Raw genomic sequence first — 27558 nt, forward strand, 5'->3', positions numbered from 1 at the left:
TTATTTAGAAAGTGACCAGTTATTTGCTCAGCACCGCTGCCTCTACGTGAACATGACTTATCGCAACATTACAGCAACCGAGGCACATCCTGAGAGTCGCATAGAATACAGATTGACATGGCAGAGGATCTGTAACTTTCTGGAGACAGAAAAGAAAACAAAATTCTGATTTTATTTCATCTTTTCTTTTGCACTATAAAGCAGTGTGAAAGGGGCCATGCTTAAGAAGTTAAAAGGCGCTTAAGTAAATGGATGATTTGCTGTCTGTCTGAACCAAAGGAGCAAAACTACCATATTGAATTGCATGGTATCATAATTTTTCCATTGCATTGTATTGCATTGTGTTGAATCGAATGGAAATTGGATTGTGCTGCATCGTAATGGGGCGAATCATATCGCGTTGCAATGGTAGCCTCTTCATATGTTTCGTTAAAGTCGTATTGTTGGCTATGCATCGAGTTGCGAATCACATCTGCCTCAGTTATGGAGATACACATCTGTAAATCACACATACACAAACACACACACCCTAACCTTTATAACCAGGCTGTCCCTGTAATCCAGCTTCTGATAATCCTTTATCTCCTTTTAGGCCATTAAGCCCTTGAGGGCCACATAACCCTTTGGCTCCCAGACACCCTAAATCAAGTTCAGAGATTAGAAGTGAGAAATTATTGAGAAATTGAGAAAGAAAAACGGAATGTGAGATGATCTGGAATACGAGCGAAACGCTCATCAAAATTTCTTAAAATGCCTTTCAATATACAGCATGCTATGGGTGATTATTTTCACAAGATCTATCCCACCTCTTTACAAACAAAAAAGTCACAACTTACCTGGTTGCCCAGGTGAACCTTTAGGACCCTTTGCTCCACACTCCCCCTGGTCTCCGCGTATTACATTTATCGCACCAGGGTCACCTTTTTCACCTGGAGGACACATCCAAAATTCACTCACTGGCCAAACATTAAACCATAAAGTTACACTGTTTAAGTTCGGCCAATTTCTACAGATTTTTTCATCAAATTCTGCAGTTTATGATTGTTGCCCACATACACTGCTGGCAGATGTATTTGTTACACTTGGCAAAATTACTTGCATTTACTAAATGATCACACAGTTCTACCCAAGCACCATATATGCAATCATGATAATTAACATTGGTTGTCTTTTTTTTTTAAACTTCATACCTGATCACCCAGATCTCGATTTCCAACATACCTGGGTCTCCAGGATCTCCTTGTAGACCTTGTACACCAAAAGCGCCCTTCCCACCGGGTTCCCCAGGTGCTCCAATCCCAGGAGAGCCCTGAAATCCTTTAATACCAGGAAACCCTGGTAACCCTTCAAATCCAGGGTCACCACGGTTCCCTTTAGGCCCTAAAGGACCCTGAAGGAAAATAAAACACGGATTAAATACGATCAACAAATTAGCCAGCAATTTGACATATCTTCTATATAAAAAATTGTCTAAATTATTTTTTCTAGTCTAACACTAAACTTCATTATTTTATATTACAAAACAGCAAAGTTAAGAATTTGAAGCAACAGCCAAATTTATGCAGACACCAACTTTCTTTCAACTTCTCCTGTTAGGTTTCGCCACAGCAGACCATCCGCATGTTTGATTTGCCACGTTTTTACGCTGGATGCCCTTCCTAATGCAACCCTCCCCATTTAAACCCTCCCAGGCTTGGGACCAGCACTAGGGCTTGTGCAACCCTAATGGCTGGGGTTGGTTTCCTGATCAGGGATCGAACCCGGGCCGCAGCGGTGAGAGCGCCGCATCCTAGCCACTAGACCACCAGGGAACTAAATTTATGCAGACACCAAAAGTACAAAAAACACCCGGACTTATCCATACTGACCGAATTGCCTTTCTCTCCCTTTGGGCCTTTTATTCCTGGTATTCCTGGTATCCCATCCAGTCCATCTCTTCCTGAGGTCCCCAAAAATCCTGGGTCACCTTGGTCCCCATTATCCCCAGGTCCTATAAAACCGGGGTCCCCCTTGTGTCCTTGGATTCCTTGAATGCCCGGAGCACCAATCGAACCCTGTATTAAAAAAAACATACATTATAATATACACTACACCCGAGTAGAAAGTATTGGTAATTCTTTTACTTATTCTATTGCTTAGAAAATTACCGGGTTGCCAGGTGCACCTTCTGGTCCCTTAATACCCATCGATCCCCTGTGACCCGGTGCCCCGTTTAAACCTGCACATAGGCAATGGTAGTAAAACAGACACTTTTAAGGTTTAATACTACTGTAAAAATCAGATAAGCATATTATTCTCCTTCTCTCAATAGCTCACTTATACATTTTTGCTCTACCTGGAGATCCATGTGGACCAGGGTTACCAGCTGGCCCTGTAGGTCCATAAGTAAGGCCTATCAAAGGACACACATCGCAGGTGTCACCTTTATCACCTGTAAATAAAACAGAGTGTTAGCCAAGATATTGGACATTTGTTTCAAAAGTTATATATATGTATCTACTGCATATCGCCACCCTATGGAAGATCTTTGGGGGATTTTTAGGAAAAGTAATGCTTTAGAGGGTGACCTTTTTGTAAAATCCAAGTCAGGACCATGATGCTCTGCAATGATCTCACCATAACTATGTTTGGTGAGATTTGATCATTGATCATTGCCATGAATTCTTACCAAAGCATGGTGTTCATCGTTTCACTACATATTCCATAGTATATAATTTTATCACACGTTACTAAACCAGTTTTATTCCTCTTTAAATTGTCACCTGACTATATCTAGCCAACAAATTGTTCCTGATGTTTCAGCCATGTCGGACTATACATTTAACACCTAAGCCTTCAGCGATGTCCTGCCTGACTCAATCCACCTCTTAATACCATCATTATTACACCACGGCTGCAGAAACAATTACATACAGGAAAACAATAAATTACATATATTGAAAACAACATAACAACAAGTTGCTAACAATAATTTTCAGTAGCTCAATAATAAAAAAGAAGCGTTAAGAAACTTGAAATAATCATCATTTCCAACATTGTCTGATAATTCACCAACCATAAAGCATACAATCTTGGGACTCTTACCTTGATCCCCTGGTTCTCCAATTGCCCCCTCAGGCCCTTGTATGCCTTTCTCTCCTCTCAACCCTGACTGACCCTCACGCTTATGAATATCTGTAGATCATGCACAGAAGTTTAGATACATTTTCACACATGGAATCAAGTATATGATGAATGTATATTTATTTATGGTATAAAAACAAAAGGGATTAGCCCAGGCACCATCTGGCAACTTTGGGGTAACACTGAGCACTTTCCTTGAATGTACCTAATGATCCTAGCTTTTGAACATACACAGTATGGACACCTAAACTAATATTGAGATGACATCCCATTCCACCTTTAGTTCCCATTTGTTTACTATTAACCTCCACTTTTCTAGGAAGATATTCTGATAGATTTTGTTGTGAAGATTTGCACTCATCTAGGCACAAGGGCGTAAATAAAACTGGGTACTGGTTAAAGGACTGAGGTGCGGTCAGCATTTCAATTCATTGTAAAGGTGTTTAGTAGGATTGAATTCAGAGCTCTATAGCAGGAACACTTTCGGGTGTCCAAGTTCAAACGAAGAATAAAATGAATGCTAACGCATTCAAAGACATCCAAACAATTATGTGCCTCTAACCCTGTGGTTGCAATCTGGGAAAGAACCACATATGGCTGGAAAATCAGGTGTCCCAAAATACTTATGCCATATATTGTACATGGTCGACAATTCAAGACGGACATGGATATTTACCTGGGAGTCCTTTAGGACCAGGGTCACCACGATTTCCAGGTATTCCACAAGGTCCATCAGGTCCTATTGTTCCGATCAGTGGAGGTGCTCGATCTCCCTTTTCACCCTTAATTCCGCTAAAGCCAGGAGGGCCACGCTCCCCAGGGGTTCCAGGCATACCTGGTCCTGGAGGAAAAAAATAAAAATTTCATATTGTGTGTTTAAGTAAGTTAAGGGTTAAGTGACCACGTAAAATGAGAGAATCCTTACCTTCTTCGCCTGAAGGTCCAGGAAAGCCACTTACACCTATTACAAAGACGCAAAAGCAGCTAAATATATATTTAATTAAAAAACAATTAATTATAAGTTATGTGTACATTGTCCACACCTTACCTTGAATTCCTTTCAATCCAGGTGGTCCAGTTAAGCCCTTAGGTCCTCGTTCTCCTTTTTCAGGTGTATTGCATGGAAGACACTATACAAATAGAGAGAATGCTCTGAATATTTCAGAATTTTGTTTTGCTTGTTTGAGCTGAGTCTGTTACACTCAAAATTTCATCTTGGACCTCAATAAAGCCCATGCATAAGTATTTACCCCAACACCTCTCTACAAAAACCCAGGTTTGAAAATGGAATAGATTGTTTTCTACCATTGGATTGACAGAATATATCTCGGATTTCAAGGCACAAAATTAGAATTTTTTTTTAATTGTGTCACAAAGTTTAATTTAACTAAAAGAAAAATCCAGACCTTTATTTCTAAGCATCCTCATAACATTATGCTACCACCACCATGCGTCTCATGAGAATGTTGCTCTTTAAAAAACAACAGCACAGCCAATCAAGGAACAAATGTATTAATATTGTCATAATGCGACACTAATTGCCTACACGTAGACTATATTTACGTAATTCTGTAAATTCTAGCGTAAGTAACCAGGACCACATAACTAAATTAGCCATTTTTACAGAAATGTGGCTGAGTATTTATATGTTAAATCTTTTATTAGATTTTAATTTGCATTTATGCCAATCACTTTTCCATGGCACTTTATATCTAGCAACACATTCCCCCTCAACCATACTCGACTCTTTTATTGTAAAACTAATCACGTTTCTGACAGGTGCTGGAGGAGGGGTAGTGTATAAAATGGCAAAAAATATATACTGAAAACAAAAAGGCATGTTGACCAAAGAAAGGCATTTGTATGTGTTTAAAAAACGCATTAATCAAATTGTATATCCATTTAGCTGGTAAGCTTTTGTCTAGTCTTCAGAAGCTGGTGTTTGGAAAGTGACTCACTTCTCCTGGAGGACCAGCGCAACCACGGCCACCTTTTATCCCCTGTACACACAAAAACACACAGAAACGGTGTGATCACATAGTGTTCCCATTCAACAGATAAGCTCCTGTAGCTCAAATTTCTGAAGATGTTAATGCTGTTAATGAGCGCCGGGGCAGGAAAAGGTGGACCAACACAATATCAGGCAGTTGGTCATAATGTTATGCCTGATTGGTGGCCATAATGTTATGTCTGGTGTTTATGCTTAAAACGTTTGCTGACCTTTAAACCAGGAAGCCCAGGAGCCCCATTATTTCCCCTGACCCCTGGAGAACCCTGGGAAGAAAACAATAAAATTATTATAACAAATGAATAAGAAATATAACATATATTTAACAGACCAGAATAATATTAAAAAAATGAATAAAATCTAAGCAATACATATGACTGGTTAATACCTACTAATACTATTTAGCTTCTAATGGCAGATTGTTAAAGGCTCGTCCTGTGGGTTTGTTAGATGTTCCGCTTTGATATTTATGAGTTCATTGATCTAATAATACATACATCTTATATAAATTTACAAACTCTAATGTATACAGTGTTGTATCATATGCACTATACAGTCATGCCCTGATAATTTGCGATTCGGGATCCGCGGTTCGGAACATTTGCGGGTTTTTATTTGAAACCTAACTAACACCGATTGGTCAAGAAGGTTAGGAATAACATTTGAAACTTAAAATTTCCATCAAAATTGGCCACAATACTGCCAAAAGAATTGGGTCACCTGGTCATAAGTACTGTATGTGATTTTTTGAGCATCGCATTTCATTTGCTCTTAAAATTCCCTCCATTCTTCTGGGAAGATGTTCCACTAGATTTTGGAGTGTGCTTAAGGATATTTGTGTTCATCAGCCACAAGGGTGTTACAAAAGGCAGGTACTGATGTAGGTGAGGAGACCTGGGGTGCAGTCAGCATTCCAATTTATCCCAAAGGTGTTCAGTAGGGATGAGATCAGAGCTCTATAGCAGGCCATTCAAGATCTTCCTCTCCAAAGCATGTAAACCAGATCTTCAAGGAGCTCACTTTGTGCACAGGGGCATCGCCATGCTGAAACAGGTTTGAGTTTTCAAGTTCAAGTGAATGCTAAATGTTATTAGAGCGCATCTAAAGACGTCCCGTACAATTTAGTGCCCCCAGATTAGTGGTAACAATTTGGAAAAGGTCAGGTGACCCAATACTTTTGGTAATATAGTATTGTAATTTGTGCGAGCATGACAGTTTTTTCTTTACTTGAACTGGGAAAACCCAAACCTTGAACATGACAACCAAGCTCTACATAGGTTGGAAGATGTAGAAGATATTAAGTGGCCTTTTATAGAGCTCTGACCTCAACCCTATTGCGATGAATTAAAACGCTGACCCCTAGGCCTCCTTTCCTTATCTACATCAGTACCTGAATTTACAAGACACTTGCGTTTGAATGAGCACAAATCTCCATAAAAATCTAGTGGAACATCTACCAAGAAGAATGTTGTTTATAAGCAGGTACCAATGGTCCGGTGTCCACAAAAATGTGTCTATATAGTGTCTCTTTCTCTATCTAGGGTTAGGGTTAGTGTAGTACTTACATTAGAACCATACTCTCCCGAAAGTCCATTCAGTCCAGCTTCCCCCTGTGAACAGAAAGCGTTCTCATTTACATTAGTAACTATCAAAATACACAAAAAAATCCTTTGTAAATCCGACTAAGAATTGCATGAACAAAATGATTTCAGTGGATCGTTCAATATTCCCTCTGTGGATTATTGAAATAAAGATGGAAGATGAACAAGGAGAAGGATAAAGAAGAAGAAAACAAAGAATATACAGACGATGAAGAGGAAACAATAAACCAAGCCTGTATAGTGTTATTCTTTGATTGAAATTTCCATTTCCTTTAACAATCTCTGATGGAAAACGGATGGAATAAGGTAGAACATTAAAAAGAACTGGCAACCACTATGCATAATATTATAAGTTATTTACCAGAGCTCCAGGGTCTCCTGTGCCTCCTTTCTCTCCTTTAGGGCCAAGAGGTCCCGGCATGCCCTAAAAGTAATACATAAGTGCGATTATTTTTTTTTAAAGGCGGGTTATTTATTTGATGTATTTCGAAAGTCTAGCAAAACCCCCCAATCATGACCTTTTTTAAGTCAGATTTTGATGAACAGAAGTAGAAAAAAAGAGCATTTTTTACATTTCATTTTACTGGTTTACACCCTGTTTACCACTACATTTATACTGTATATCTACTCTATATAACTTTACATCACTGAAAAAAACTGAAAAGGAATATTAGAATGATGCTACAGAAAATCTTCAGAAAAATGAAAGTCGTTGTATCTGTATTTGTTTAGATTTGCATTTGGACTTACTGGCATTCCAGGGCTGCCTTGGTCTCCTATATCTCCCGGTTCCCCCTGTAGACAAAGAAAGAATATTTAACCAGGAAGCACATGTAGATTAAATCAGATTAGATTAGATTAGGCCTCTTTTACAGACTGTATCTGATACAACATAGCGGATAATGAAATATCTGTTGTCCAGATCGCTTACTTTGAGTTCTCTGTGTGCTGTTGCAAACTGCTTTATACCTCTCCGTCCGGGGACACCAGGAAAACCTTGAGTGCCCTGCAAAACAAACAGCTGCGTGAATGAATCTGAATAATTACCATCAGTTCATAGATTTTTATGAACAAATTCGCTCTATTGTAACACTCAGGCAGGTTTTCTGTACTGATTAGTAATAAACTTTCTCACAAAGAGGGTAAAAAATCCAATCAATTCGCAACCCTATGATTTCTACTGAACACTCGGATTATATCGAATGCAGAACCTTTCAAACTCCCATATATAGTATGGTATTCATATGTACTTGAATGTCCCATTCCATATTTAGTCCCCATTTACTGTTACAATAATCTCCACTCTTCTGGGAGGATGTTTCACTAGATTTTGGAATGTGCTTTCAAATACATTTGGTGCATCATGAAATGAAAAATACAACAAAGGACACCCAGAACTGTTGAGCAGCTAGAACTCATCAGACTCATACTGTATGGGACAACATTCCTCTCCCAAAACTTTAGTCTTCTCAGCCAGCACATGTATACAGACAGAAGACGTGGTAAAAATGGCTCTGTCCTATCTTGTTTTTGAGACCTGTTGCAGCCATCAAATTCACATTTTTAAACCTTTTTTCCATCTTAAAAGGTACATATTCTCAGTTTGATACCTATTTTTTGTATGTGGGAATAGAATATTGATTTTGAGATTGGCAAATCATGATGTAAGAAAAAAATTAACATAGTTAGTGTGGTTCTGGAGTTTATCTCTTTTTTCTTACACTAAGAGAAAGTGTCTTTGGTCAAAAAAACAAACAGACAAAAACAACAAAACAAAGCCAGGGGTGCACTTACTTTTATACCTTGGAGGCCCGGCATTGAAAGTCCCTGTACACCCTGCAAGAAGAAAATAAAAATGTCATCTCAAAAAAAAATGTACACAACTGTACATAGAGTACAAGAACAAAAAAAATTATAATACAGAATTTTTATCAATTGAGGAACAAATCAGCGGACTGATTGAATTAACGATTATAATGATAATGCTTGAACCTTGGTACAACAAAGTCTATATAACCTTTTCTCCTTGAACACCAGCGCATCCGCATTCTCCCTGTGAACATTGAATGTTGAAAAACGTCGATATTGAAATCGTTTCATCAAATTTGATAAATTATGATAAATAAATTATAAATAAACTAAACAATTTTCTTACTCTAGGTCCTTTACATCCCATTGGTCCAGTTGCTCCGCAGGCACCTGGATCTCCAGGCATACCCTGTAGTTCAAACATCACTCATGAGGTCAGTAGCTTGTTTTGTTAACAGGAGCAGCAACAACAAACAAAAAAAAACGCAATGAAGCCTTTCCTGTATTAAAAAAAACTACTGACAGTTTCAATACATTGATAAAGGAGGCTCCACCCATGAACGAAAAAAGATTCCCCATTTCATTTGAGTAAATACTTTACATCACTGAATTTAAAGTATTGAGTAAATGTGCTTTGGTAATTTGTCTATTTTTTTTATTTTACTTAATATTAAAAAAGATATGCAAATTTTACTCTCCACTCAGCACATTTACGATTCATTATATGTACTTTGTACTCCACGATATGACAATGACTATTTCCAATTACATTCTGCACATCAGTATTTGAATACTAATGGATACTGTAATTGGAATTGGGGGATTTTAAGTTATAATGGAGTTGAAGTTTTGCAGTAAGGTATCTATACTTTAACCCAAAGTAGGATTTTCAGGTGCAGTTTACACAAAATCTTGGTTTAAACAGCAAAGAAACCAAGCCACTAATACGATCAAAGCTTCTGTTATATAAACTGACCATCTGCACACCATCTGAAATTCAGAATCAAGCATTATCAATTATTCTATTCCTTACTGTTACTTCTACAGCGAAAACTCTTACCTTTGGCCCATCTTTTCCTGGCATACCTTTGCCTCCCATCACATCTTTAGGAAACGGGAAGTAGTATGTGTCCCCCTAATACAGAAAAAAGAAACCAATGCTTTAGTTGTGGAACTTTGCAACCACACACACGAATTCGGACAAACGTTTGTAGACATCAGATAGTTCCCAGTTTTATTCCACATTCATAGGGTCTGAGGTGGAGTCGTCATTCCAATATGGTACGTCTCAAAAGAGGTCTAGTAGGTTTGAGGGTCAAATTCAGAGGTCTATAGCAAGTCAAATCAAACCATGTTAAGCAGATCTTCACGGAGCTCTTAATGGGCTTTGTGGACAGAGGCATTGTCAAGCAGGAATAGGTTGTGGTCTCCCGAGTTCACTTAAAGAAAAAGTAACGCTCCAACATTCAAAGACTTCCTATGCAATTGAGTGCCTCCAAGTTTGTGGAAGAACCGCATAAGGCTGGAATCACATATGCAGGGAAAAGTCTGGGGTCCCAGGAGGTTTGTCCTTATATCGTATGTACAAGGCAAAATTTTAAGATCTATGGAAGACATTTTGCTGTTTTGCCAGAACACAGGATAATCTGCTTTTACAATCCTATTCATCCTAAAGTTAGTAATACCAAAAGGCTTAAATTGTGGAAAGACAAAATTCTATTGTTTACCAAAGTTTATCATTTAGGAAAACCAAACCAAAATGTGAGCATCATTAAAATTTTGCAAAATAGTGATGATGGCTATAAAAAAAAAGAAATAGATTTTATAACATATAACTGACCACCAGTTATTAGCATGCAGGTTATTTTCTATACATTGATATATAAATAAAATAAAAATAATTTTCCGTAAAACAATAATTGGAAATCATTCTGAAATACTTTGGCGATATACAAACCTTAGGGCCGGGGGGACCATTTTCACCCTGGAAAAAAAATAAAATCCGTTTACATCATTAAACATTTAAATGAGAACATTGAGATTTGGAAAAGGAACTATAAATCCTACATAACCAATATCGTATATTTTGGTTGAATGTTTTGTGAGAACAAACTAGGTCACGTAACATTATGGAGATTACCTTTGATCAAACAAATATACGTATAAAATGTCTACTTTATTTTCTTTAGCCATGTTGGTTCGGTATTCCTTTCACCATTTAATGTCCATTTAACTTTTATGCTCCTTGGGAACTGCAGTATGTATTATGTTGTATGTACAATAAATGACAGACTTTAAAAAAATGACTAAATAAATTTGTATTAAAAAAATGTAAAGAACGTCAAAAAAAATAAGCCCAATACAATGTCCTCAAGCTGGAAATACAAATTGAAGCATGTTTGTATACATATAGGACCACCAGGGACCTAAATTTCTTTCAGCTTCTCCCATTAGGGGTCGCCACAGCGGACCATCCCCATGTTTGATTTGGCACATGTTTTTACGCTGGATGCCCTTCCTAGCGCAACCCTCCCCATTTATCCGGGCTTAGGACCGGCACTAAGGCTGGGGCAACCCTAATGGCTGGGGTTGGTTTCCTGACCAGAGATCGAACTCGGGCCGCAGCGGTGAGAGCGCCGCATCCTAACCACTAGACCACCAGGGAACCTTCTTTTAAACTTCCTGTGCCCCATAAAACAAATTTAAGTGTGAAATCAATAAACATTGCTAGAAACTAAATGATCATTTCTTTTCTATTTTGTTTGGTGTAAGAGAATCCTCACAAGTCTTACCCGTAAGCCGGCAGCGCCGCAACTTCCTGAAGCTCCAGGATCACCGCGTTCACCCTATAAACCAAAGCAAGGACAGGGTTCTTTCTTTATTAAAGCGCATACATATTGAAATCAGCTACTGTAACACGACATGTCCGATTTGTTACCTTTGTGCCGTTGCATCCAGGGCTACCAGGTGGTCCCTGAGGGCCTTCGTCTCCTGGGAGTCCCTAAAGACATGACATTGATTTTTAGTGCAGAAACTCATTCCAAACAAAACACTTTCACATTTCAATTCTTGGAAAACCGAATTGTCCTCAGATTAAGGCAAGGAGAACGACAATGATGGAACTGTCATGAATGGACATTTAATGATGATGCAGGTTTTATTTTGGAGTCTGGTTCCTCGCACGGATTTTTCCTCATGAAATCTCAGGGGGTTTCCCCAGTGGTGGAAGTAAATGTAATTCGTTACTATACTTAAGTAGGTTTTCTTGTATCTGTACTTTACGGAGGTATTTCTATTTTTGGAGAGACTTTAACTTCCCTATATTTCAAATTCAAATATCTCACGTTTTACCAAACTACATTTTCAGGCGTTCCTTTTTTATTTATTTGTGCATAAAAACTCAACTGTTCAATCATTTATAGAGGAATAAATAATGGAAGAAACTCCAGACTCGAACTCAAAACAACACCCGTGGCCTCATTTGCACGGTTTTTCGAAGATATCAATCAGTGTTTAAGTCATTAAAATAATTCTATTAATAGATCGGTCTGTAAAGAGTCACATTGGAGTCTTTTTGCATAAACTGAGTTGATTAAGTAAAGAGTCATGTGACAAAAATGATAATCGGAACATTAGTTACAGTAATGTGGATACTGTAAATTTGAATGCAAAAAAACGTTTGTACTTTCAATCAAGTGACCGTTTAAAGGGACACTTTTACTTTCATTGGAATAATATTTTAACAAATGAATCTCTACTTTTAATCAAAGACATGATTTGTGAACTTTGTCCACCACTGGGATTTCCAACCTTAGAATTATAAGGAAAATAGGTATCTGCGAGAGTGAAATGGAAAGTTTATAGGACTGTGGTGAGACCTGAGTTCTTGTATGGTTTAGAGATAGTGGCATTGATTAAAAGACAGAAGGTGGAGCTGGAGGTAGCAGAGCTGAAGATTTTAAAATGTTCATTGGGAGTGACCATGATGGACAGGATTAGAAATGAGTTTATTAGAGGGTCAGCGCATGTGGGACGTTTTGGAGACAAGGTGAGGGAGGCGAGATTGAGATGGTTTGGGCATGTGCAGAGGAGGGACATGGGGTATATCAGTAGGAGAATGCTGAGGGTCACCAGAAAGGAGGAAAAGAGGAAGGTCAAGGAGGAGGTTTATGGATGTTGTGAGGGAAGACATGCAGGTAGTTGGTTTGAAAGAGGCAGATGTAGAGGACAGGGTGCGTATGGAGAGGGATGATCCGCTTTGGCGACCCCTAATGGGAGAACCCGAAATAAGAAGAAAAAAATTATAAGAAACACACATATAGGCAGTTAAAAGTGCTCTATTGTATTAAATTGAATTGAATTGAATCACATTGATGGACAGGTCTCCACTAATTTGGCCCTGCAGTGTATACTAACCACACATCACATCCAACATTATAAATATCTCTATTATAAGTAGCCCTGATTCGCATGATTGGAAAACTTACAGGTATTCCTAAAGACCCCCACAATCCAGGCTTTCCAGGAAATCCCTGATAAAAAGAATCGGTGTTAAATCAGGAACCAAATTCATAACAAAACATAAATGCACACACACACACTAACAAGAGAAAAAATACCCGTGAGCCTTTCAATCCTGGTATCCCTGGCACTCCTGGATGACCCTGTAGCATAAAACGCACTTATTTTTGCATCAAAATATATATATCTTTGCAGTTATAATTACAATTTTAAATGAAATATAAAGCTTTGTATTGCAGACCGTGGGGCCCATCGGTCCGGGGTGGCCTTCGTCTCCCAGAACTCCAACATCTCCTGGTGAGCCAAAAAACCCCGGAAAACCTTGATCTCCCTGAAAGTAAGCAAGAGAGGGAGGAAGAAAGTTCGTACATGGGGCAGGACAAATATGGAAGCATTTGAGATACTGAAACATCTTAGCCAGAGTGAGTTCTTTATATGAATGTACATCAATAAGTGTAAGATATAAAATATTTTGTGGGTTTTTGTTTTCTAAGTAAAAATTCTGAGGTTTGTTTTTGAGGGGAAAACTTCAGATACATCTGTTGACTATGGAAACAACCATTTGAAGACAATGATGTTCAAATAATCCAATATAATGCTTTGTGTTTTATCTTTCTTACATAGGAACAAATCTTGAGAAGGTTTTCAAAATTTGTGACTTTCGGAGCAACAACCATAGAGTCAGCAGACCTTCAGAAAACCAGAGACTTGGATGTGTGAGAGATGGAGTTTAACTGTGGTGGCCAGAATGGGTAGAATGCTGGATGGAGAGCAATCTTTTTTTTACTGATGGTCTTTCTGTGGATTCTATTAGCTTGGAAGATGTATTTCTGGATTTATGAACCACACAAAACCACTGAGGTGGTGAGAATCACCTGGATCAGTCGACAAAATGATAAATGGGTATATTTTTTTAAGAAATACTGCTTTAATACAGCAATTTCACTCCCCTTTATACAATCTTGCTTAGTTAGCTCAGTGGTTAAAGCTATGGGTTACTGATACTAAAAACAGGGGTTCAAGCATCAGTATTGCCAAGCTGCCACTTTTGGCCCTTGAGCAAGGCCCTTAGTCTTCTGTGCTCCAATAAAAATTGCACTGTATTGCACATATGACAAGTAAGTGCATCTATTTGCTTTCTTGCATCCAAACATATACAGATACGCAAATTTGATTCTGGCTCCCCCTGGTGGTTAGAATGAGTACAATATAAAAAATAATGAATATTTGTACAAGATATATAAAATTCTCTGTACGTCAATGTCTATAATACCTACAGAAATATTTTGTAGATTCAAAAAGCTACATAAAAGCTCAATGAAGGTCTATTTGCTGTCTTGCTGTGAACCGTGTTTGCCAGTTACATAGAGCAGGCGCACAGACGTATGGGTTCACAGTTGCACCAAAGATCGTATACAGAGTTACAGGTGTGTGACTTGGGGGGTGTTGGGTGGGGAGCAAAAAAGACACGCTGTATTATTAGACATCTTTGGTGTAATCGAGTCCATCAGATAGCCTCAGGCACCTGGGTGGTCTATAAAGCAAACCTGAGTATCTTGGAACAGCATAAAAGACCACACACATGCAACACAAAAAAAGTGAGCTATAAATGTGTCATCTTATGGCCCAGTGGCAGGCCAGATGTTTTTTTTTTATTATTTCTAGGGAATGTCCTGTGCGTTCTTTCGTGTGTTTATATGTATATATACACACAGACATACATACCTTGCATTACGTTTATTGCCAGATTTATTAAATGCACCCTGACTGGGACAGTGTGAGTTTTAGTTTAGCTAAATAAATCATGTCATGCGATGTGGTGTTGTCATTGAAACTAATTCATACAGCCACTAGAGGGCAACCTTTGCTTTTCATGACTGGGCAACGGTTTATGTTTCCTGTATCTTCAAAATATTACTTTTTATTTTTACATCGCTTTGAAAATGTTTCACAAAAGGATGCCATATTTATTTGAACCGAATCCGCAATATTTCTCTATAATCATATTTTTTTATTATTTGTTTTGCTTCTGTTGCATTATATTTAACAAGAAATTCAGGGAAAGAAAAAAACACAATCTGACTTCTTTTATACTTCAACCAAATCCTAGGTTTGCATCCAAGCTACAGTTTGTCTTGTTTTGACAAATCAATTAAGCAATTAATAAATAAATCATATATACTAGAATAAGCTGAACAATACATTTTATTTTAATGGATGTTTGCAGCAATATTTTTTTACACTCCATTTTAAAAAGAAAAGAAAAAAGAGAGGGGAGGGGTTTACAATCTGCTTTCTTTATTCCGCATTTTCAATCCCAGTATTTTTATACTTAACCTCAAGCTGGGGTTTAAAATCGAAGTTCGTGAAACAAAATCCAATCTCAAACGCTTTAACAAAACAAGAACAATCTGGCAACCCGGAAGATTTTGGGTTGGGTTGTAAAAATTTTTTCTATGACCTAACCCTCAGAAACATTGATTTCATTTTTGGGTAACTCTCCCAGTAATAAATAAATAAATAAATAAATAAAACAAAGATGTTAGGATTCAAACGATGTTATTGCTGATCTTGCAATAAAAAAAAAAAATTTAAATGTGGGTGCTCATTACAGTGGAGAGGATGAAGATACGGAGATGGGACGTACCCTTTCGCCTTTGACTCCACTGCAGTCGCAGCTGAGCTTCGCATTATTTTCACATACCTGTAGAGGAAAAAAAGAAAAGAGGGTCATAGGGGTTCTGCAATTAATAGAAATCAACATACGTTTTTAATGGAGAACCACCTAAATAAGATCTACTGGATCCTAAATCAGAAAAGCACACACACACACACACACACACACCCCCACACACACACACCCACGCATTTACATCTGCAATTTAAACAAAGAGATTACGATCACAATTTTGTTCCAACCTGCTCATTTTCCATCTTTACAGTAGTGTACTACCTGAGCTGAATAGGACAGGTCCCGGATGTGTGTTATCTCATATAGACACTAGCCAGTCATAGCAACAACGTTGTAGCTAACAGTGCTGTAAAGGTGACTTTGTCTGCAGTATTGTTTGCATTTTTGTGTCTTCTTTTGAGTTTGATAATGTATCGTGACTGACTCAGTATGGGTTTGAGTCTGCAGGCGACGTGCAAATCTCATAGCAAAGATTAACAGAGTAATAATATAATCTATCCCTGGGGGGGGGATGGGATGGGTTATTCTTTCTGAATTTTAGTGTATTCAAAAAGAACTAGTTGTTTTATTCGAAGGAACACTTTTACAAATGAAAGTGCGACTGCAAAAAACACCACAATCCAGGACTTCGCAGGCAAAAAAAAATACAAATCTCCTATAATCTCTTATATGATGAAAGAAATGGCGATATTTGCTTCTTTTTTTTTCGCTCGGTATACGACAAAAAATGTTCAACGTAGCTACAATAAACGTTCTTTTGGCTTCTCCCATTAGGGGTCGCCACAGCAGATCACTGGATTGTGCAACCCTAAAGGCTAGGGTTGGTTCCCTGACTGGGGTGAGAGCGCCGTGTCCTGACCACTAGACCACCAGGGGACCTTCAACGTTGCTACAATACTTCTAGTAAAACTACCAAATACTTTAAAAAGTTGAACTACATATACAGTGGAACCTCGATACTTGTGACCTTGACACTCCCGACCTCGGTAGTTTCCGATTTTTCGTTCGGACCTGGACTGAGAGTAACTTGCGGAAAAATCCGATCGTAAATATCGTAAATATCGTATGTCGTGTTTTTAGAATCACATTCTACATTTAGTCCCAGTTTGCTCTTATAATTCTCTCCACTCTTCTTGGTAGATGTTCCACTAGATTTTGGAGTGTGCTTCAGGAGATTTGTGCTCATTCAGACACAAGGGTGTTAGTAAAATCAGGTACTGATGTAGGTGAAGTAAGAGAGGCCTAGGGTGCCAAAAGATCCCAAAGGCGTTCATCAAGCTCTAAAGCAGGAGATCTTCCATTCCAACCATGGAAAGCATCCTCAGGTGGCCACTCAGGTAGACCATCTAGGTAGCATTCAGAATTTTTGTGAGTGCAACTGAGAAAGTGGTTTCAAATTGAGGAAATGGTGCCACCTTGTGATCTGGAGAATAAAATAATCATGGCTAAATGGTTTCGTCATTAGTGATGGAAGATGGGATTATTTTAGTTTTTTTTTGTTGAGTCATTTGATCATCAATCAAATAAAACTTTACAAACAAATCCTCCAACTTTTGAATATAGTTCCAATAATGAAAATATGACAATGCAGCTAAAGACAAATTTTGTTAAAAGGTATGAGAAGCTTCAACCTTTCATATCTTCTGGTCTGTGTCCTTAGTTTGTTAGTTACATGATTCTCATAATTATTGTGACAATAATGTCAAGAGTCGGACAAAAAAAAAAAAAAGATCCATTGCATCATGTAGCATACACAGGAGTCACGTGACAAAAGAACCAACGACTTGGACCAGAGGATTCATATAATAGCTGCAATGCTTTGCTTATTTGCATCCAGTAGAAAATGAATGAATCGTTCTTCTTCAGAAGCATCAAAACCTGGATTAATCTCTTCAACAGCTTCTTCCACCCAAGCTGTAAGAACTTCTGGCCTGTAGACTCTAGTTTGGGCTAAATCTCTGTTTTAAACCATAGTGATTAGTATTACCAGTGCTGTAGCCTTCATAATGTTTTTATAGTACTTGAGTTTATCGCCTGTGTTTATTTGGCTTGTCTACAAATACATGTCTACCAATACATGAAAGTTGGTAGTTTAGTGGTTTAGTGGATTTTGGCTTTAAAGCTTTCGAGCCACACCAAGCTGCCACACCTGTGCCCCTAAACAAGGCCTTTAAACCCCCCAAAGTATTTGCATTATTTTCTTATTGTGTGGTTTTTCCTGAAAAATTATTTTTCGAAAGCTACAAATTTCGTACATCAGCATAAAAAAGACTAAACATTACATGGTATAATTAACCCTTACAACAAAACCCCCCCTTGAGCACACTCTCAAACGCCATTCCTGAACACTTTAGCGTAACGAGCGTGTTCAATTAGAGCGGCGCATTCGAATAAATAAGAGGCATAACGTTGTCATTGTAAAAGGCTGATCCCCACCCACAATCCAAAACAAAATATCCAAGATATGAAGGGCAGTTTTTCTAACGTGGAACACATTGAACCCAGTATATAAAGCTGAACACAAATCTGGATTAGTGATTAGTGTTTATAGAAGAAGTGCCTAAAAAAAAAAAATGCAAACAAAATTCCCCCAAAAAAGTATGCAGGTCAATTCAGGTCCGGTCACGTCTGGAGAGATAAATACACACACATTGCATTCCACAAACTCAAGCATGCTCCTGCATTACACATATTCATAATATACAGGTACTTAGTGGAAATATGCACATTTCCCTAGTAAACCAAGTCAGAATGTTTGTGTGTTGTTGTTAGAATGTGCATCTTCTCTGCAGCTATTTGGCTGATGAGATTCAATTCTCCTCTGTTGTATCTCAGGATGTCACACCGCTCATGTGAGCTTCCAATGGCTTGTAATCCTCAGCACCATTTTCAGAAAAATAGCTTTATATCATGATGCTCCCACCATCGTGCTTCAAAATTGTTAGTAAAATGATGAGCTAAATGATTCTTAATTTGTTGCAAACGTGATATGTTTTGTTGAATTGCTTGAGAGCAAAATCGGGGCTGAGATTAGCGGTGAAGATAACGATAAAATTGGTCTCTAATTGATATTGAACAATTTGCTTCAGTGGCTCATGGCTGCAATCAAGTCTCCATGATTATCTCAACAATGATGGAACCATATAGAATGAATGGACATTTGAAGGTTTTAAATCTGGCTCCTCTCAAGGATTTTCTTTCCTTGTACCATCTCAGAGTTTTTTCTTTGCCACTCTCACTCTGGCACACTCATTAGAGATAAACTGAAAAATGTATATTACATTTAAGTGAGTTTTTGAATGGAGATGATTGTAAAGTTTGCAATTCATTGTTTCTTGTTCTATGTATAACTGCTGTTCCTGCTGCTTTCAGGTCATCCTGCAACTCATTTTGTTTGTGACTGCAAGCTGTCCTGGAGAACCTTTAGAAGCTCCTTCACCCTGATTATTACTTGTCATTTCCCAATGACAAATCCGAAACAAACAAGAGAAACAAGGGTCGAAAAAGCATGATCGACATAGAATGTATAATTTAAAGATGGGTTTCATTTGTCCACGAATAAATTTTCTGCCAACTTCTGTTTTGTTAAAAGGCAGCACTGGTTGCACTTGGTAAATTCCTGACAAGTACTGGCAAAAAAAAATGGCTCTCATTCATTCAGACAAGTACACACACTTCCCTTGACAAGCTAGTGACACAAAGCAGATCACTTCAGAGTCGGCTGTTAGTCATCATCAATAAGACATGACAGGTTTTATTGGCTTAACACCAGCCTGAAGCCACGGCGCTCATAATAGATTCACTCCGTCTGCATGTACTGCAGTCAAATAGGCTAACAATTAGTTGGCATTCGACAATTATTCGAATTCAGGGCCTGAAAATGATGTAATGTAAGATTTAATTGAATTTCTAGAAAGTAATAGAATACTGAAGTTACTGGCAACATTTCGATGACCAGAACTGCAATGTTTAATGAGCTTGATTTTGAGATTAATTTGAGCACTTCTAGCATTTTAGTCATGTTCTGGGGGGCTTCCATGTATTTCTTACATTTTCTTCCTTTTGATCATTTTTAACTTATTAGCACTGAATCAAATCATTGACCCAATTCTAGACTCTATAGAGGCAGCGCATTTTGGTTTCAAATCTGCCAGAACCTAAAGCAACTTGACCTGATCATTGACCTTCTGGACCATCACAAGGAAAGTCCTCCTCAAAGATGCAGCTCTAACTTGTATTGGCCACGCTTGGTTGATTGGTTGGTTCATGTCACAGGTGGACAGTTTAGCCTTGTAAGCCACTCCGTACTGCAAGCCTCAATTACTCCAGAGGGGAACTGCTTCGCATATGTAGATATATTGTGTAGGAACTAGTTGGTAGTTTAAGAACAGGAGAGTAGGTAAAGTGAAGAGAGGTACCCTGGTGTCTACTTCTTAGTTTTAGGGCCTAGGCTTGCATCTTGGGTGTTGCTAAATGAAAAAAATATTCGGAACCGAGCACCAATCTGGCAACCCTGAGTATTCTCTACATCTCATCACCTCGGTAGATGAAGCAAAACAATGACGAAGAGGAGAGAGTAAGGTGGTTGAAGCCATATCTGCTGCTATCTTTCGTCAGGCCTTCCTAGCATTCCACACACATACACTCCTGCTATATGCATAAACATATAATTTTGAGAAAGTGGTTCAGTCAGGTGTGCGATAGAATAGAACACCTTGCTAAGGTATGCATTTAAGTTTTAATGGGGGTCACCGCTTTCACGGCCTAGCATTGCCAGACATCGGCAATAAATTTCCAGGAGCTTCACAGTCCTTTTCTGGGGCGATTATATTGGGGTTAAATGGATTACACGAGCCCCCAGAAGGCATCGCCCGGGATGAAACGCATCCAATGATTTCACTCCAACCAGAAAGCAGACGTCCGTGAGTCGTGTTTTGTAGCACGTTCGGCCTTTTGAAGTGGTGCCTGTAAATGTTTTATGGCTCGCGTGTCTATTGCGCTCAGGAAGTGTTGAGAAGTCATGCCTTCCAACAAATCACCTGCACCAGGCAGGCATGAAAATGATTGATGTGTTGAATGATGAGTAAAATTCCGTCATTCTGCTTTTTTGTCTTTAAGAATTTGGGAGAGTAGGGACATTTTTTTTGTCTTGGAATTTGTACGATCGGAAATTGTTCCCGAGACCCAAAGGTCGATTCTCTTTAAAAAAAAAAATAGCTGGAATAAACCAAATGATCTTGCATAGTAACCGTTGGAGAAGCTCAAGGTATTAATGTTTTAAAAGCTGAAAACTGAATATATATATATATAATTCTAACCCTACTTTTTAACCTTAATACATTAAACATGGGTATGACCAAATATGGAGGCTTTATGCAAATGTATTTGTATGTATGTATTTAAATGCTGTGTGCATGATGGCGGATTTTGGTGTTTGAGTTTAAACTTGGCGTATCCGTAAAACAAATGTGCATTGAATAAAGATTCTATTTGGGAGTTTCTTTCTTTCTTTTTCTCTATCTGAGGAAAGAAAGGATGCCATGAATACATGTGTGTTGCATCGAAGGTTTTAACGTTACCTCTTTTATATTTATTTATATACTTTTTTTGAACATCCTATTGCATATTTAGTCACTATTTGCCCTGATTACATTCACTCTTCTGGGAAGATGTTCCACAAGATTCTTGAGTTTGCTTGTGCATTGTGGCATTATGGCATTAAGTACTGATGTAGGTAACGTGAGTAGGCCATGGGGTTCAGCTAGCATTCCAATTCATCCCAAAAGGGTTGAGGTCAGAGGAGAAGATCTTCCACTCCAATCCATGTAAAGCGTATCTTCATGGGGCTGGCTTTGTGCACAGGAGCATTGCCGCCATGCTAGAACAGATTTGTATCTGCTAGTTTACTTGAAGAAAAATTTCATGCTAGCGCATATAGAGAAACCGCGTACAACCGTGCTTCTCCAATTCTTTTGTTTATAAAATGTTTCTCTGATGGGTACAAAGGTATGTCTCTTTGAATATACAACCGCATCTAAATGGTCTAAATCTAAATTCTTTTTTACTTTTGCTTTTCCGTACTGGATACGATTTCATGTTTGTAGTTTTTTGGTGTTAATAAAACTTAAAAGAAACAAACCAAAAATTTAAAATCACGTGTGAAATAGTGAAGGTCGAATTTCGTCGGATTTAAAGGGGAAAATAAAATCGGACCGCTATCTGCCGCAAGTTAGCATTCAGTTTTTTGGGCATTTAAACAGGTTTATATACAGTACCATGCAAAAGCTAATTCAACTATTCGATTTCTTGTTTCTGCAATGGTATATTGACCATTATTTTTCAGTATCTTGCAGAATACAACTAAAAAATACAGATGTGCAAGATCAAACAGAAACAGCTTCTGTAGGCTAAATTGGCAATAGCACTTGAGCAATAGCACAAACGTTATTACAAGATCTTCGATGACAACTGGTCCTGCAGCTTGGATCCTTAGCATACAGTAAGAACACTTTTACAAAACCATCACGAGGAGCACATCAGGAGAACTTAAAGATTGTCATTTGGTTTAACAACCATCCTGTCAAACTTAGGAGCACCTTTGTTGGGGCTTTATATCTTTGAACAAGAAGAACATAGGAGTAGTGGATCTTCTTGATTTTTGAAATTGTACTCTACTGCTTGAACATCTGTCAAGAAAGTGGTACCATGGGATAATATGGCATCTGAAGCAGTGGTGGTTTTAAAAGTTGAGGGTCTGGTATCTTGATGATAAACTGCTTTAAATCAAGGCTTGTTCTTCTGGATGTAAGAGTCAGGTTTAGTAAAAGTATGGCTCTTCTACCAAAGAGATTAAAGGTCCTTGATGATCCTGAAGGAGGCCCATTTCTTACTGTCTAAAGACTTCAATTGCAAGGTACAAGTACAAGGTCTCCATCAAATGAAAAGAAAGACCTCCTAAAACTGTCGATATGCCAAAATCACAATACGCACCACCAGATCCTGTTAAGAGCAACCACACTGAACTTACACAGACAAGGATGTTTGGATGCGAAGGCATTGCGAGGTCCAGGTGCTTAAAGTGTTTAAAAATAAATTTATTTTTTCAAACTTTTGATCAAAGTAAATTATCTTTGTGTTGGATATATTTATACGTACAATGCAATACATTCCGATAAACAAATCAAAGAAGGTTTTTTGTGATTTTCTACTATTTGCACAACTTAAACTATTCCATCATGGTTGTAGAACAATGGTTTGGAAACAACCCTAACCCATCACCAAGCTGACTTGATGCATGGAAGGCGAACCTGACTAAAGTAACAGTACACCAGTGCTGTCAGCAAAAAAAAGGGCACAAATTTCAGCCAAAATTGTGAGAAGCTTGTGTTTCATTTTACCACCAAATACTTACAAAAAATGTAAACAGATTTGTTTCTTTTTTTTCATTTTATTTTTTCCAGATTTCATTCATTAAATGTAGACTTTGTGTTTACATAGTGTATATTTTTGAACCTCTATGCTTCAGATCACTCCAACATACTGATGTGCACCAGTATAACTCATAGAATACATTGCAATAGGCTTTATGTACTCACCTCGGCGTGCGCGAGCGTCACCAATCCGAGGAGCAATATTCCCAAAAGTGTCGCGCACATCGGAGCGGTTTCGAGATGTCTCTCCAGGTTCACTGCGCGTGGAGCCGCTCTGGTGATTTCCTGCTTGTTCTTTTTTTTTATTTTCTTCCTTTTTAATACCGCAGGCAAACAATATCAGCTCAAATGACTCATGGACACCTGAAGCACTTACAAAGATGCCCGGAATATCTGGTGCGTTCGGTGCGTTACGCACCGGTTGCGCGCGTTCCCAAACGCAAACCTGCCTAAATACATCAACGAATCAGATACTAGCCGATGCTACAATTTAGAGGGGGGGGGGTTTGCGCAAAGATTTTACTTCTCGACAGGTTGTTCTGGAAGAAAATGCTCGTCGAGATACTTCAAACAGGGGGGTAGCATGGGCTTGAGTTACAGGGGCAGTAACTAGTCTAGACAGGTTGCGTCATAGTTTGTGGGCGACCGTTCGAATGTGGTTAAAGTGGTGATGTGAAATCGCAGAAGTGCACGACCACGCAAATCAGGTAAGGCTTGCTTAAAATTGGTTATGATTTTATTTATTATGATCTGTAAAGTGGTTTTGTACGCGTGAATATTTGCGCAATATGATTGTGATAACCGGTGCGTTAATTAGAATACGCGGTGAGCAACTGGTTACAAATGAAGTGCTGGATTCTGAATGCGTTTTTGCGCTTTTGGGGGGATTTTGCGCATTTTGCGCATTTTGGCCATATCTGCATACAACATGTTTTTACTGGAACCTTTACTGGAAACTTTGGTGACACAAAACTGGTCAAAATTGTCGACGGTATTTTTTCCAGAACTAAATAGATCAATAAGTGTTTTCTGATTGTGTATTAAAAAAGTATCAAACAAATGTATAATATGAGTGAATTCCCATCAGGCATGGTGAAAAATTATTGACCAGATTGACCAGCTGGTACTGTAGATGAAAGTTTTTTTTTTCCAGGGAATCTGAAAGAAAGAGGTTTTTACTTGTCACATTTCAGGACAGTGAAATTCTTTCTTCGCATCTCACAGCTTGTTAGGGAGTCAGAAAGTCAGGGGTCAGAGCGCAGGGTCAGCCATGATATAGTGCCCCTGGATAACAGAGGGATAAGGGCCTTGCTCAAGGGCCAACCTGCTGGGGCTTGAGTCCCACCCTTCTGATCAGCAAGCTTCCACTTCCAATGTACAACAAGTTTTTTACAAAAGTTTGTTTCATGAATCCGATTGGTCAAGCAGCGTTCCAAGACTGCTAATATTCATTTGCCCAGAAAAGATCTCCATAATGCCTCTGAGATATCTAGGACCATTATTAGCCATATCTGTTACACAAAATGTTGGTGACTTCATTCAAGCTTCAATGCAAACTCATTCGTATTCCTCTATCTCTCCATATTCTGCGGATTCCCCCATTACCCCATTACTTTTGCCACCAGGAGCATCGCTGGCAAGGGTCAGGGGGTGAGATTTTGTCTAGACTGGTCATTGGCTTGCGGAGACTGAGGGCACATCTCGAACCCGAGCTCGCCTCGAGAGGCGTGTGAGATGACACACCCGTACCGGATTGCCTCGTTCAGCCTCACACTCTGGTACGTGTCCAGTTATTTTGTCCAGAAAGTTGTCTTACTCCAATTTGTAGGTTTGGTCTGGTGTGTGTGTGTGTGTGTGTGTGTGTGTTTTTTATATTACATTTTTTCAAGATTCGTTCTACTAAAATGTTCTACTTATTTCAGCATACTTTACCAAATGTCTTCATTCCTTCCATCCTTCATTCATTCACTCCCCCGGAATTGTCAGGATTTTTTCCTTTTAATAGAAACTCTTAAAGCAATCCCTAAACAATCCATGTTGCCAGATTGTCGCAAAACCTGCAAAAAATGGCGATGTTTTACAAAAAACAATACAAATCGTATATCCGGTGCGGAGTGAGTAAATATAGTGACACTGTGCTAACTCTAGGTTTTTTTTGTTTTTTTTTATACCCCTGGCATTGTTGTGTATGTTTTAAAGGTAAATAATAATAAAATAAATAATGACTCGCCCAAAGTGCAAGGCGGAGACTAAACAAACTTGCGGTCCGCCACTTCGTGAGCAAACTCAGATTTTAAATTTTGCTTGTTTCTTACATAAAAAAGAATTGTGTCCACTAGCATTGTGTTCAGTATGAATACATGGACCGTTACACCCCTAATCTCTAACTGTTCGAATAGCAGTTTACGCACATTTTTTCCTCTTTACTGTAGGACCAGAGTAACAATCTTTAGGTTCTTATGTGCTACCAATGTAGCTATTAAGATGGAGGTCTTACATACCAGATATATATGTGATGTATAGTTTAAATGGGTTCATCTTTAATAGAAAATATTTGACAGGTCTTTATTTTTTGAATTATCATTGGGTGTGAATTTTATTTTCAGATTTTTTTGGTCATACCTACATTTCTTTTTGGTTTGTTTTAGGTGGCTATTACTGACACACGTGTACAGATCAGAAGTTCATGCGGTAAGTAATGGGAAAACTCCAGCCTGAAACACACACACTGTATATCATTGCTGAGCCTGTGCTCCGCTAGTTAGCGATGATGTTGCTCGTGGAATTAGCATGAATTGTTTAGCTTTTGGAAGACGATCTGTTTGAGCAGTTTGTTAAACAAAGTGCATTGCTTTGTACCCTTAAGGTAGACATGAAATAAGGGTTAATTCGCTCTGGAAGACCAAAGGTATCGTAGGTAATGTAGGAAAATGGATAAGACTACATTGCTAGCTTCAATTTGACAAAAGACTGAATTGTTATTTATGTTTATTCCCTACCTTTTAAGCTGAGTAATGCTTTTTTGAAGTGGAATCACAGCTCAATGTATAATGGCTGTAGCGAAGCATTAGCAATGTTATGCTGGTTGAATTTACCACCGAATGATGCTTTCTAGTAAGTTTTGAGATAAAAGCTTTTTTTATTGCCTTCTGAAACCAGATTCAATCGAATACTGAATGGCAGGCCTCTTTTAGGGATTCAGTAGCACGGAACTTCTTTTGAAATTCAGTGGCACGTGATTTACACGGGTCACGAAGACGTGTACGATCAAAAGATGGTTGCTTTTTTGTTATTTGGGGGGAAGAACCTTGAGATATAAGTGTATAGGCCTGGAATCTGCAGGGTGCAGGTTGTTGGTATTGTTTGCGTGAGCGAGTGTGTGCGTGTATGTGTGTACGCAACTTGAACCTGTGTGTCTGAACAGCTAAGCACATTGCTTAAGAGGGACGATAAGCAGATATGGTATGCAGACATGTATTCTGTCATGATAAACAATATGTATGGGTGTGTGAATGGGGTTGGGGGTGGTGGTAGAGGTGGCGGTGGTGGTACTTCTCAGATACTGTATGAACCTCTCTCTCACACACACACACACACACAGTATAGTTAGTAATTTGCTATAAGTGAGAAGTGGTTGCTTAGTGGTTAAGCCTCAGAAAATCAGGGGTTTACGCCCCAGTATTGCCAAGCTGCTACTCTTGGGCCCTTAACCGTCTGTGCTCCAGGGGCACTGTACAAGGTGGTATCAAAAGGTTTCGAGACTACCTCTATTTACAAGAAAGTACTTTATCTATGTTTACACTCTCTCACCTTCAAAATAGTCCCCCTGCACAGCAATACAGCGAATCCCAGGGTTCCTGCCACTTCTGGAATACGTCCTGGAAAACTTCTTTTTGTCAACCACCTTCTGCGATTAACGCCGGATCTCCTAAGTGGTGTCAAAACGTCGACCTCTGAGCCGGATCGTAATTTTCGGGAAGAGGGCAAAAATCCACGGGAGCCAAGTCTGGCGAGTCACGTGGATTGTTCTCCGCCGATCATCATGCACGAGTTGCCGATTGGTTTTTTTAGGGATCGAGCTAGTCGAAGGAAGATCTCTCGTCGTCTTCCACTTCCAAAGACTCATTGCAGCATCGGCATATGTCAAACATTTTTTAAAGATTTGCCCAGTTTCACGCAGAATTTTGCAGTTTTGCTCGGTGTTCTAACTCGCAGCCTGCGATGAAACCCATATGGTCACCAGTTTGCGCCATTAGTCTCGAAACCTTTTTAATCCACCTTGATAATAGATGCATACCGACAATAATTCCAGTTTTCTAGTTTCTACAGCAAAGATAAATAAGGACTTACACATAATCTAAGACTCACCACAAA

At 38.7% G+C, this 27558-nt stretch overlaps 2 protein-coding genes across 2 annotated transcripts in view; one reads left to right on the forward strand and one right to left on the reverse strand.

The window, feature by feature from the left end:
* The window catches only part of col4a3 (collagen, type IV, alpha 3), a 43533-nt gene extending 19870 nt beyond the window's left edge, over positions 1 to 23663 (reverse strand). Inside the window, exons 1-28 of the mRNA XM_046863306.1 lie at positions 23350 to 23663; positions 15710 to 15766; positions 13304 to 13393; positions 13161 to 13205; positions 13029 to 13073; positions 11480 to 11542; positions 11334 to 11387; positions 10499 to 10525; positions 9602 to 9676; positions 8888 to 8950; positions 8750 to 8785; positions 8527 to 8568; positions 7664 to 7738; positions 7483 to 7527; positions 7094 to 7156; positions 6697 to 6741; positions 5344 to 5397; positions 5082 to 5123; positions 4172 to 4253; positions 4049 to 4084; positions 3800 to 3964; positions 3085 to 3174; positions 2336 to 2431; positions 2148 to 2218; positions 1869 to 2054; positions 1222 to 1390; positions 837 to 929; positions 535 to 639 (exon numbers count right to left, since the gene is read on the reverse strand). Coding sequence (XP_046719262.1) covers positions 535 to 639; positions 837 to 929; positions 1222 to 1390; positions 1869 to 2054; positions 2148 to 2218; positions 2336 to 2431; positions 3085 to 3174; positions 3800 to 3964; positions 4049 to 4084; positions 4172 to 4253; positions 5082 to 5123; positions 5344 to 5397; positions 6697 to 6741; positions 7094 to 7156; positions 7483 to 7527; positions 7664 to 7738; positions 8527 to 8568; positions 8750 to 8785; positions 8888 to 8950; positions 9602 to 9676; positions 10499 to 10525; positions 11334 to 11387; positions 11480 to 11542; positions 13029 to 13073; positions 13161 to 13205; positions 13304 to 13393; positions 15710 to 15766; positions 23350 to 23409 — 2074 coding nt within the window. The 5' untranslated portion in view covers positions 23410 to 23663. The remainder of the gene's footprint in view (positions 1 to 534; positions 640 to 836; positions 930 to 1221; positions 1391 to 1868; positions 2055 to 2147; positions 2219 to 2335; positions 2432 to 3084; positions 3175 to 3799; positions 3965 to 4048; positions 4085 to 4171; positions 4254 to 5081; positions 5124 to 5343; positions 5398 to 6696; positions 6742 to 7093; positions 7157 to 7482; positions 7528 to 7663; positions 7739 to 8526; positions 8569 to 8749; positions 8786 to 8887; positions 8951 to 9601; positions 9677 to 10498; positions 10526 to 11333; positions 11388 to 11479; positions 11543 to 13028; positions 13074 to 13160; positions 13206 to 13303; positions 13394 to 15709; positions 15767 to 23349) is intronic.
* A 90-nt stretch (positions 23664 to 23753) lies between these two features.
* The window catches only part of col4a4 (collagen, type IV, alpha 4), a 47236-nt gene continuing 43431 nt past the window's right edge, over positions 23754 to 27558 (forward strand). Inside the window, exons 1-3 of the mRNA XM_046862879.1 lie at positions 23754 to 23891; positions 24810 to 24962; positions 25833 to 25875. Of these exons, the coding sequence (XP_046718835.1) occupies positions 24919 to 24962; positions 25833 to 25875 (87 nt within the window). The 5' untranslated portion in view covers positions 23754 to 23891; positions 24810 to 24918. The remainder of the gene's footprint in view (positions 23892 to 24809; positions 24963 to 25832; positions 25876 to 27558) is intronic.

This window comes from Silurus meridionalis, chromosome 12, assembly GCF_014805685.1.
Source record: "Silurus meridionalis isolate SWU-2019-XX chromosome 12, ASM1480568v1, whole genome shotgun sequence".
Taxonomy (NCBI): domain Eukaryota; kingdom Metazoa; phylum Chordata; class Actinopteri; order Siluriformes; family Siluridae; genus Silurus; species Silurus meridionalis.